General features: G+C 42.5%; 1 protein-coding gene across 1 annotated transcript in view; it reads right to left on the bottom strand.

Annotated features, from left to right (window-relative positions):
• The window catches only part of LOC138675800 (bromodomain-containing protein 8-like), an 83,690-nt gene that overhangs the window by 25,781 nt on the left and 44,984 nt on the right, over nucleotides 1-12,925 (bottom strand). Inside the window, exons 2-4 of the mRNA XM_069764347.1 lie at nucleotides 11,469-11,638; nucleotides 2,772-2,858; nucleotides 2,319-2,387 (exon numbers count right to left, since the gene is read on the bottom strand). Of these exons, the coding sequence (XP_069620448.1) occupies nucleotides 2,319-2,387; nucleotides 2,772-2,858; nucleotides 11,469-11,638 (326 nt within the window). The remainder of the gene's footprint in view (nucleotides 1-2,318; nucleotides 2,388-2,771; nucleotides 2,859-11,468; nucleotides 11,639-12,925) is intronic.

The raw sequence follows: 12,925 nt of genomic DNA, 5'->3' as shown, positions 1-12,925 counted from the left end.
GATACCTCATATGTGGAGGAAAACAACGGTTTATACACATGGCTTGGCTTAGAAGGAAAAGAACGCCATTTGACTTTTTAAATGTAAAATATGCTGGAATAATTAGCGGACACCATGTTGCGTTTGGAGAGTCCCTGATCTGCCTAATCAGTGGAAACCCCAAACATGTGACACCATTTTGGAAATTAGACCCCTTAGGGAACTTATCTAGATGTGTATTGAGCAACTTGAACCCCCAATTGCTTCACAGAGGTTTTTTACCTTAAGCCATGAAAATAAAAAAAATCTAAATCAAATTTTTCTTGTAAAAATCTTTTTTAGCTCCAAGTTTTGTATTTTCACCGGGGTAATAGGAGAAAACGGACCTCAAAATTTGTTGTGCAATTTCTCCTGAGTTCCAGTAACGTGGAAGCCCCTATATTTCCGTTAACAGATGACGGACCAGAGTGAGGGCTTGCTTCTGTGTGGATTGAGTTGAAGCTTTTATTGGGAACATTTTACATAACACATTTCACATTTATCTGGCGCTCCAACCTGAGCACTTACATCAGGGTTTCCATCTAAATCTCCACGTGACGTGACAGATGAAACTCCCAATGGATCCATTCACTATAATGAAGCAGCAGAGTTACTCTGGACTCCGTCTTGCCTCTCTTCAGCAGTGTCCTTCTTTTCAGAAGTGCACAAAACTGTGGCCGATGGCACTTTTATGCAGTCCTAAAAAGACGGACACCGCCAGATCAGAGGTCCTGTGGCGCCACAGTGCCTCCACCTGCTTCATTATAGGGAATCTTCCACGGGGGTTCTGTCTGAATTACTTATTTCATAGATTTACACGGAAACCCCGGTGTAAGCGCTCAGCGCAGGATAAATGTATGTCGAGCCTTACTGCGATCTTTGGGAGGTAGAATGGAAAAATCAACAGCATATGAAGAATTGGTTTGATTTATTTTTTACGCCGTTCCCCGTGCGGTATAAGTGATACGATGACTTTATTCTTTGGGTCGGTGCGATTACAGCGATACCAGATTTATATCGGGTTTTTATGTTTGACTGCTGTCACACACTAAAAAATGCTTTTTATTGCGAAAAATAGTTTTTGCATCACCATATTTTGGGAGCTATAAGTTTTCCATTTCGGCCCACAAAGTCATGTTATGTCTTGTTTTTTTGCGGGATCTGCTGACATTTTTATTGGTACCATTTTAGGGCACATGACATTTCTTGATCGCCTCCTATTCCGATTTTTGGGAGACAGAATGAACAAAAACCAGTAATTCAGGAATTGCTTTTTTAAAATTTTTTTAATACCGTTCAGCATGTAGTAAAATTCATAAGGCAGCTTCAATTCATTCTTCAGGGGCAGTACGATTACATCGATACCCAATTTATATAGTTTTTTTTATGTTTTGGCGCTTGTACACAAAAACTATTGTATAGAAAAAATTATTATTTTTGCATCACTTTATTCTGAGATCTATAACTTTTTTATTTTTCTGCTAATGGAACTGTATGACAGCTCGTTTTCTGCGGTACAAGATGACATTTTCAGCGGTACCATTTTTTTTTTTACATTCGTCTTTTTCATCGCACTTTTTGTTCGGCGGTATGATGATAAAGCATTGTTTTTTGCCTGTTATTTTTTTTATGGAATTCAGTGAAGGGGTTAACTAGTGGGACAGTTTTATAGAGCGGGGCGTTATGAACGCGGAGATACCAAATATGTGTAATTTTATGGTTTATTTCCTTATTTATATCAATTAATGTGTTTATTGGAAAAATATTTCTTTTTCTTTATTTGGGGATTCAACAAAAAATATTTTTACACTTTTTATTTTTATTTATATTGTCCCAGGATTGGACATTACTGTATATCATCAGATCGGTGATCTGATGTTCTGCAATGCATTTGCACTGCAGGCCATCAGACCAGCATCTGACAGGCAGGGAAGATGGTGTCTCAGGTCCTGCGAAGCCACCTTCCCTGAAGGACCTCGCCGCCATCTCTTACACAGGGCTGACACTCGCACCCGATCGCCGCGTCGCTCAGCGTGAGGCCACGTGATTGTCCCGCCGTACATGTACTGCTGTTTGCGGGAATGCAGCTCCCGCAGAGCAGTACATGTACAACGCATGTTGGGAAGGGGTTAAACTAGTAATAAAAGTAATTCTTTATCTGGAATGGATGTAAGGAGCGGTGGCTCACAATAAAAATTGAAAGTTAATTTGTAATGGAACATTGATAGACACCAGGAAAATTTCCATGAAATACATTTGTATATAGTGTATGCTTTATAGGAAAACATTCTCCTACAAACCGTTTAACAAGCTCTGTATATCCTGGAGCCTCCCTGTTCGTCAGTGGTTTAAGAAATGGTCTAGCGAATCTGCAATAAAATGCATACAAAAAAAAGAGAATTAGCTGTATGCATTGTAGGTTATCTCTACCAAATGAATATGGTGACAGTATTATTTAAGCCATCTTTATATTTTATCTAAAAAAAACAAAACTATATAGCACAAAATGTCTATCTGGTTTGTACATGTTATGTAATTACAGCCCATTTGGAACTTTAAACATCCCAATAAAGAAATGATTCTACAATACATGGACATGAGGGTCCTCCAGAGCAAAACATGCTCCCTAATGCGACACCCAAGGACACCATCTATTGTCTTAAAGTTGCTTAATAAGGTATTGAAATGAATTTTCTAAAATAAACAACTCCTTTAAAAAGCCTGAAATTTTAAGCCTGAAATGTATAACGCACCTGTGATCTGCTATTATCTTCCAAATGGGGGCCATCTTTTTTCTTGTGTCATTTTTTGGGTTGAATTTTTTAGAATTTAAAACCAATCTGCAAAACAAGTAGTTATTTAACTAAACATTTACATATAGACTTTAAATGTATTCAGGTCTTTTAATGACCTGGAGAGTTTTAGAAAACAACATTAGTGCCACTGCCATCTAAAGAGTGACATTCACTTATTACTGCAATTGAAATCTCCATGCAGTCATGTTAGCACTGGCTAATAGTAGCATCCATGTATAATTTCCCCAAACAGTGTCCAAAGTCAAATTATTGCCTTAAAGAGAATCTGTCACAAGGTTTAAGCTTCTCAATCTGAGAGCTGCATAATGTAATATACAGAAACCTTGATTCCAGCGAAGTGTCATTTACTGGGATGTAGTTTTGATAAAGTGACTGTTTTATCTGCTGCAAACTTGCTAGTCTTCTCAATGATGAGCTCTGTCAATCTCTGTCCAATACCATTGATTGACAGCTTTCTGTTCACATTATGCATAGACAATGCTGTCAATCTGTGGTGGTGAGCAGAAACAGGAATAACCAGGAATAAACATAAGAAGCTCAACACAGAGGACTAGACTAGCTGCAGCAGATAAAATAATTTTGAAAAAACTATAGTGAGAAGTTTGGTAATACATTGCTGGAATCAGAGTCTTTTTCCCTACTTAATGCTGTCCTTCGCTGAGGCATCAAAACCTGGTAATTTATCTTTTATGATGCAATTTATTTGGAACGTTCAGATAAGATAACCCTAGTCCATGCCCTCATTATCTCCCGCCTTGACTACTGTAACCTCCTGCTCTGTGGCCTCCCCTCGAACACTCTCGCACCCCTCCAATCTAATCTAAACTCAGCTGCCCGACTATTCCACATGTCCCCCCCGCTATTCCCCGGCCTCTCCCCTCTGTCAATCCCTTCACTGGCTCCCCATTACCCAGAGACTCCAGTACAAAAGCCTAACCATGACATACAAAGCCATCCACAACCTGTCTCCTCCATACATCTGTGACCTCATCTCCCCGTACTTTCCTGCACGCAACCTCCAATCCTCACAAGATCTCCTTCTTTACTCCCCTCTTATCTCCTCTTTCCACAATCGCATACAAGATTTCTCTCGCGCATCACCCCTACTCTGGAACTCTCTACCGCAATATATCAGACTCTCACCTACCATCGAAACATTCAAAAACAACCTGAAGACCTACCTCTTCCGACTAGCCTACAACCTGCAGTGACCATGGATCGACCAAACCACTGCACGACCAGCTCTACCCTCACCTATTGTATCCTCACCCAACCCTTGTAGATTGTGAGCCCTCACGGGCAGGGTCCTCTCTCCTCCTGTACCAGTTGTGACTTGTATTGTTCAAGATTATTGTACCTGTTTTTATTATGTATACCCCTCCTCACATGTGAAGCGCCATGGAATAAATGGCGCTATAATAATAAATAATAATAATAAGGTCCTAAACTTCAAATGAAAGGTGTCACTTTATCTGGCAATGACTTTGGAATGATTATACTAGGTTAAGGTGATTCAGAGTGTTTTTTCATGCCACATTGTACTATAAATTAATCTTAAATTTAAGTTGAAATTTTCAAACTTTGAATGTTTCTGCCCTTAACACAGATATTCATATTACACAGGACAGTTATAAAGCACAAAATACTTTATTAAATTTACCTTATATTTAGTTAATGTAGGTATCATTTTTTATACATCCATTTCAATTTGTGTACTTTACATGGCTTACAAGTTATGTAGCTATTTTCAAAAAAACTTGAAACTTATTTATTTTGGGATCCTTGACAGCACTCAGGGTATGTGCACACGTCAGGATTTCTTGCAGAAATTTTTCTGACAAAAACCGGACATTTCTGCCAGAAATCCGCATGCGTTTTTTTCACGTTTTTTGACGCGTTTTTTGTTCGTTTTTTCCCAAATGCATAGAATAGTGTGAAAAATGCAGAAAATCTGCAAAAATTAATGAACATGCTGCTTTTTTTTACTGCGATGCGTTTTTTTCACGGAAAAAAACGCATCATGTGCACAAAACATGCAGAATGCATTCTAAATGATAGGATGCATAATGTATGCGTTTTTAATGAGTTTTTATAGCGATTTTATCGCGGAAAAACGCGGAAAAAAATGTGAAAAAACCTGAACATGTGCACATAGCCTAATAATCCCACCGCCTTTATTATTAATAAATAAGTATGGACTCAGCACTTATCCTTGAGTTCCACCACTTATAACGGGAGACCAATCTGAGTAGCAGTCATTCACTACAATTCTCTGGGTGCAATATTTGAGCCAGTTTGCATTCCAATTAAAAATCTTACTACAGTATACACATTAATTTACCTATGGGTCTGTGTGACAGTGTCAAGTACCTTTGCAAATTCTAAAAACAGTATATTCATACATGTTTCTATTCACTGCTTCATAAAAACTACTCAGGTTAGTAGTTGTGAGGAGATGGCCACTTAATAAAGACCATAGGACGAATGGATCTAGAGCGGAGTCCACAGCGATAAAGGATACAGACTATTTCCAGCACGGAGAACCGGTTACGTCGATATTATTGTAATTTAATAGATATTTGCTTGCTGTGTTTTTTTAGTGATTTGCTTGCTTGGCAGTTCATCCTCAGGAATCAGTTTCCATTCAGTGACAGCAAGCAGAAGAAGGCGTGCAGGCTGGATCTTATGTATACCTAAAGGTACCGTTACACTAAACGACTTACCAACGATCACGACCAGCAATACGACCTGGCCGTGATCGTTGGTAAGTCGTTGTGTGGTCGCTGGCGAGCTGTCACACAGACAGCTCTCTCCAGCGACCAACGATCAGGGGAACGACTTCGGCATCGTTGAAACTGTCTTCAACGATGCCGAAGTCCCCGGGTAACCAGGGTAAACATCGGGTTACTAAGTGCAGGGCCGCGCTTAGTAACCCGATATTTACCCTGGTTACCATTGTAAAAGTAAAAAAAAAAACAGTACATACTCACATTCCGATGTCTGTCACGTCCCCTGCCGTCAGCTTCCCGCAATGACTGTGTCAGCGCCGGCCGGAAAGCAGAGCACAGCGGTGATGTCACCGCTGTGCTCTGCTTTACGTCCAGCTCTGACAGTCAGTGCAGGGACCTGCGCTTAGTAACCCGATATTTACCCTGGTTACAAGTGAACACATCGCTGGATCGGCGTCACACACGCCGATCCAGCGATGACAGCGACCAAAAAAAGGTCCTGATCATTCCCCAGTGACCAACGATCTCCCAGCAGGGGCCTGATCATTGGTCGCTGTCACACATAACGAGATCGTTAGCGGGATCGTTGCTACGTCACAAAAAGCGTGACGTTGCCACGATATCGTTAACGAAATCGTTATGTGTGAAGGTACCTTAAGGCCAGACAGGAGATTGCCAAACGTAAATGTAAAGCAATCCTTCTATCAACCTGATCTGTATCTCAAGGTCTCACACCATTGTACTCCCAAGTCCTAGGCCCATTGTGTGGATGGGGATAACAGACCGAGGGAAGCCGTTACTACAGGGGGTCTCACATGGAGTCCCAGGTGATGGGCTTATGGAATATGCTTCATTCTATGAGCTAAAGGAAAATGTTTAAGGGGAGGGCGAAAAAGATGCCACAGGTTTAGTCAGGCAGTTGTTGGAGTGACATTAAAGAGAGAGGATAGAGGATGACGTCCTGAAGGACATGTATGGATGGACTATGGAGTTTGGAGTTCAGTTGCCGGCTGGGCTGGACACATGGTACAGTTGAGGGATTTTTTGTCTGGATTTCAGGAACTTTCTTACCTGGAACAGTTGCTGCTGGACACATGGGCTTTGGTTGTGTTACCTGTCATTTTGAAAAGCCTGGACTGTGACTACAGACTATGCTGGCAGGAGATACGAAATCTGTGGGCCAACCAAAAGTTCGGAGACAGTGAGTATCACCTGGCAAGGGGGCACTGGGACTATCGGCCCCGAGAAAGGGATCTTGTGTACCAAGGATATGTATTTTGTCAATTTACCTGGATTTGTTGAAAAACTATGACCATATGAAATAAAAAATAGTTGCATCGTTAACCTGCCTAGGTGATTATTATAACCCACAACCTCAGATCTTCACAAGAGGTGGCAGCTGGGGGGATCACCTATCTCTGGACAGTATACCAGGGAAAGTTACTGAGTGGTGACTTGGCAGAAGAGATGTCATACTCCATCTACAAGAGGCTCAAGAAGGAGGAGCCTTGCTCTGAGAGAGAACTAGAATGGTTGCCCGTGGAAGGGCTGTCATTCAGATGTCAGAGGATCGACAGACTGAGTAGTCGAGGCGGATGCTGTATGCGCAAGGAGAGAGGCCATGGAGATAGAGCAGGCGGCAGTGTTAAGCAAATATCTGGGTGTGCATGTAGCAGTACCCTAATCCATCCCCGCGCAGAGGACAGTGGATAACAGGGGATTTGGATGTTTCGCCCCCAGCAGTTCGCCCCCGGGTACATTTAATTCACCTGTGGGAAGTTGCCATACCATCACCCCAGAGGACCCCTTTAAGCAGCGTCGGTCCCTACTGACCGAATGCCACAGGTGGCGTCAAGAACAAACTTTATTCTTAAACTCCCTTTAAAGACCTTTCCCATTACTTGGGCGCCCAGGGACACGGACCGGGTTGCAGCCTCCGTGACGTCCCCTTCAAGTACCGGACCCGGTACCGAATACCCCACTGCCCTGGCGGGCGACTCAACTTGGCATCACAAACAGGATGTACCCAGGGGCGAACTGCTGGGGGCAAAACATCCTATAACCGGATAACAGGAGGGGCCTCCATCTTTAAGGTACCGGGATATACCACATTTCAATGAAAACACATCTCCGGTTATTTGAGAACCTCTACCGGTTGCATGAGGTGTCAGTCAGGGGCTGGCCCAGATTCTTGAGCGATGGCCTGACCGGAAAAGCAAGAGAAGCTTTTAATAACTTATCTTCTGGGGATCAGAGATGTTACTCTACCATTCGGAGCACATTACTAGAGAGGTATGTTTGTTTGTGTGTTTATATATTTTTTGTGTTGCTTCTATTAATTTATATTTATTTTTATTTTCATTTTCGTTTTTAATTTTAGTCATTTAGTGATCAAGTTACCGTACCATCATGTGTGAAGCAGTTGAACTATCTTTGGGCCAATTTTGGAATCATGAATGCCTCCAATATTTTCAACTACCTGGTTCTGATTTGGAATCACACACCTTGCACCACTTCATCGTTATTAATTGTATTTTTATGTATATTTAATTAATATGTTATTTGTAATTATGGCTCTGTATTGTACATATGTCTTGTTATGATTGTCACTCAAATGTGGATGTGATGGTTTCCATCCTTATGTATTCAGATTTATCGCCACTTTATTGCACTATCTTCACTTTATTACCGGGGTATACGTACCCGGTTCTATCACTCTGGTGTCCAATGTGCGCATGTCTCCGGATTGCGCGGTCCGGGGCATCCCTGAAGGCGCTGGGTAGTGACGTGTGCGTGTCAGCACTTGTGTGAGCGACGGCCCAGCTGACACGCAGTTATCGGCACGCCCTGCTGGAAGTGATGCAATACCTGGCGCATACTTCCGGTTACATGCGCCGTGATCACGGACACCTGGAGAGGAGGTATTTATATGTGGCCCACTGTGTAGCACACTACCGCACCTTGAAAAAGCTGAGCGAAACGCGCGTCGGTGTTGGCGTGGTGCGTGTCCAGACTCAGTTACACTATGGGTAAGCAAGGTTAAGATGGGGGAACGGGGGCTTTATTCACTGTGCGCGCATTCTTTCCACTGCTGTTGCGGTGTTATACTGTTTATGCCCTGTACTATTTGGTTCCCCTGGATATAATATGCACTAAGCACTTTATGTATCTGCCCATTTGTGTTTCTGCTTGTCTGGACATTGGTAGCCTTCACTACCTGATCCCAGTCCGTCTTATTATTATCTTGTTTATAAGTAATAAATTTACCTTTTTCAACTCTATTGGACGTTGTTACTCCTATTTGTTCTATTTGGTTTGTAGCATTTTTTGGGAGTGTCCTTGAGGTGCATTTATATTTAAGACATCCACATGGGGACTAGTCTTTGTGGCACCTTAATATATATTGGGCCCTTGGTGGTTTTGTTTTCATTTCATGGCTCCTTATTCCCATCATTCTCAGCATGGCTCCTCATCCCCATCCTTGTCTGTATGGCTCCTTATTCCCATCCTTGTCTGTATGGCTCCTTATTCCCATCCTTGTCTGTATGGCTCCTTATTCCCATCCTTGTCTGTATGGCTCCTTATTCCCATCCTTGTCTGCTTGGCTTCTTATTCCCATCCATGTCTGCATAGCTCCTTATTCTCATCCTTCTCTGCATGGATCCTTATTCCCATCCTTGTCTGCAATGTCTTCTTATCCCCATTCTTGTATGCATGGCTCCTTAGTCCCATCCTTGTCTGCATGGCTCCTTATCCCCAATCCTTGTAATGTATGGCTCCTCATCCCCATCCTTGTCTGCATGGCTTCTTATTCCCATCCTTGTCTGCATGGCTCCTTATTCCCATCCTTGTCTGCAATGTCTTTTTATCCCCATTCTTGTCTGCATCGCTCCTTATTCCCATCCTTCTCTGCATGGATCCTTATTCCCATCCTTGTCTGCAATGTCTTTTTATCTCCATTCTTGTATGCATGGCTCCTTAGTCCCATCCTTGTCTGCATGGCTCCTAATCCCCAATCCTTGTATGTATGGCTCCTTATCCGCATCCTTGTCTGCAGGGCTCCTTATCCCCATCCTTGTCTGCAGGGCTCCTTATCCCCATTCTTGTCTGCATGGCTCCTTATCCCCAATCCTTGTATGTATGGCTCCTTATTCCCGTCCTTGTCTGCATATCTCCTGATTCCCACCCTTGTCTGCATGGCTCCTTATCCCCATCCTTCTCTGCATGGATCCTTATTCCCATCCTTGTCTGCAATGTCTTCTTATCCCCATTCTTGTCTGCATGGCTCCTTATCCCCATCCTTGTCTGCAGGGCTCCTTATCCCCATCCTTGTCTGCAGGGCTCCTTATCCCCATTCTTGTCTGCATGGCTCCTTAGTCCCATCCTTGTCTGCATGGCTCCTTATCCCCAATCCTTGTATGTATGGCTCCTTATTCCCATCCTTGTCTGCATATCTCCTGATTCCCACCCTTCTCTGCATGGATCCTTATTCCCATCCTTGTCTGCAATGTCTTCTTATCCCCATTCTTGTCTGCATGGCTCCTTAGTCCCATCCTTGTCTGCAGGGCTCCTTATCCCCATCCTTGTCTGCAGGGCTCCTTATCCCCATCCTTGTCTGCAGGGCTCCTTATCCCCATCCTTGTCTGCAGGGCTCCTTATCCCCATCCTTGTCTGCATGGCTCCTTAGTCCCATCCTTGTCTGCATGGCTCCTTATCCCCAATCCTTGTATGTATGGCTCCTTATTCCCATCCTTGTCTGCATATCTCCTGATTCCCACCCTTGTCTGCATGGATCCTTATTCCCATCCTTGTCTGCAATGTCTTCTTATCCCCATTCTTGTCTGCATGGCTCCTTAGTCCCATCCTTGTCTGCATGGCTCCTTATCCCCATCCTTTTCTGTATGGCTCCTTATCCCCAATCCTTGTATGTATGGCTCCTTATTCCCATCCTTGTCTGTATGGCTCCTTATTCCCATCCTTGTCTGTATGGCTCCTTATTCCCATCCTTGTATGTATGGCTCCTTATTCCCATCCTTGTCTGTATGGCTCCTTATTCCCATCCTTGTCTGTATGGCTCCTTATTCCCATCCTTGTATGTATGGCTCCTTATCCCCAATCCTTGTATGTATGGCTCCTTATTCCCATCCTTGTATGTATGGCTCCTTATTCCCATCCTTGTCTGTATGGCTCCTTATTCCCATCCTTGTCTGTATGGCTCCTTATTCCCATCCTTGTCTGTATGGCTCCTTATTCCCATCCTTGTCTGCATGGCTCCTTATACCCAATCCTTGTATGTATGGCTCCTTATTCCCATCCTTGTCTGTATGGCTCCTTATTCCCATCCTTGTCTGCATGGCTCCTTATTCCCATCCTTGTCTGTATGGCTCCTTATTCCCATCCTTGTCTGTATGGCTCCTTATTCCCATCCTTGTCTGCATGGCTCCTTATACCCAATCCTTGTATGTATGGCTCCTTATTCCCATCCTTTTCTGTATGGCTCCTTATCCCCAATCCTTGTCTGTATGGCTCCTTATTCCCATCCTTGTCTGCATAGCTCCTTATTCCCATCCTTGTCTGCATGGCTCCTTATACCCAATCCTTGTATGTATGGCTCCTTATTCCCATCCTTGTCTGTATGGCTCCTTATTCCCATCCTTGTCTGCATGGCTCCTTATTCCCATCCTTGTATGTATGGCTCCTTATTCCCATCCTTGTCTGTATGGCTCCTTATCCCCACCCTTATCCACATCTCAAGCTGTTGACAGGGCTGGCTCATATTAATAGTACTGCATTTTGCATTAAAGCCTACTTTCTCATGACATTACAGTACATCATGAAGTGACAAGGGCAAATAAAAGGTAATAAAAGTGAAAAAAAATGTGCTCATGGAAGCAGACACACTCACAGTTCAAGCATTGAAGTGGTCTTTGGTATGATACATTTGGTTCTCTCGCAAATAGAAATTTCACGCTCATTCATATGAGAAGGGGCATCCACTTCTGATACAGGTTCTTGGAGTTGTGATGAATAATCTTGGTCATTGAATTCAGTTACTGTGTCCTCCACATTAAGGTCCTTAAAAGAAAAAAATAAACACATGCAAATTGTTTATTGGAAAACATATTGAAGTTCATGTACAAGAGCAGTTCATGAGTTATAGTTTCATGACTGGGCTTACATTCCATTACAAAGGGATTATTTATTTTACTTGTATAGCGCCATTAATTCCACAGCACTTTATAGATATTATCATTACTGTCCTCATTAGGGCACACAATCTACATTCCCTATCAGTATGTCTTTGGAGTGTGGGAGGAAACTGGAGAACCCGGAGCAAACACATGCAAACAGGTAGAACATACAAACTCCTTGCAGATGTTGTCCTTTTGATTTGAACCCAGAACCCCAGCACTGTAAGGCTGCCGTCACACTAGCAGTATTTTGTCAGTATTTTACATCAGTATGTGTAAGCCAAAACCAGGAGTGGAACAATTAGAGGAAAAGTATAATAGAAACATATTTACCACTTCTGCATTTATCACCCACTCCTGGATTTGGCTTACAAATACTGATGTAAAATACTGACCAAATACTGCTAGTGTGACGGCAGCCTAAGGCTGCAGTGATAATAAAATTACTTTCAGTTTCGGGCTGTGCAGAGGAGTTTGATGGGGAGAACAAAAATGTACTGAATAACCACTTGTTTTTTTCTACATATGTTGTGCACTTGTAATAAAAAGTAGATTGTTTTAAAAGCTGAGTGCAGTATACATTTCTAACCTCTTCCCGACATATGACATACATTATATGTTGGGTCACCTTCTTTGATGCTGTTTGCTCAGGAACAGAGTCTGCATCTTTCCAAGCAGTTGATCACTTTGTTAGGGCTCATTCACATATTTGTTTTTTTTGCACTATCTCTGCTTTTTACGAATAGCACTCATACCCATTATAGTCTATGGAGCTGCTCACGCATCTATATAATTTTGCGGAACGAGTAGTCCACACAAGATTACAGTGACATGTCCAATTCTGATCAGTGTCTCAAATCAGTCTTGCCAATGCAAGTCTGGGTCCATAAAAAAAAAAAATCGGACCAGACAGTTTGATATGAAAAGCTTGAGAAACCTCAATGTTATTTTTTTTTTATTTTGAAAAAAACAATTGAAACGCAGGACAAGTCTGATGGTAAAGAGTGACACACTGACCAAACTCTGGTGACACAACGATGATAACCACTGATGAATCTTGAACCATCTTTTGCATACAAAAACCCCCCACTGATCTCTGAATGAGCACTTATTCAGCCATCATCTGCCTCTTAAAAGTCGTAGGTGGATCAGAGATGAATCCACGCATATT

Source organism: Ranitomeya imitator, chromosome 4, assembly GCF_032444005.1.
Source record: "Ranitomeya imitator isolate aRanImi1 chromosome 4, aRanImi1.pri, whole genome shotgun sequence".
NCBI classification, from domain to species: Eukaryota; Metazoa; Chordata; class Amphibia; order Anura; family Dendrobatidae; genus Ranitomeya; species Ranitomeya imitator.
Note: the sequence above shows the minus strand (reverse complement) of the source record. Positions and strands in the feature narration are given on the sequence as shown.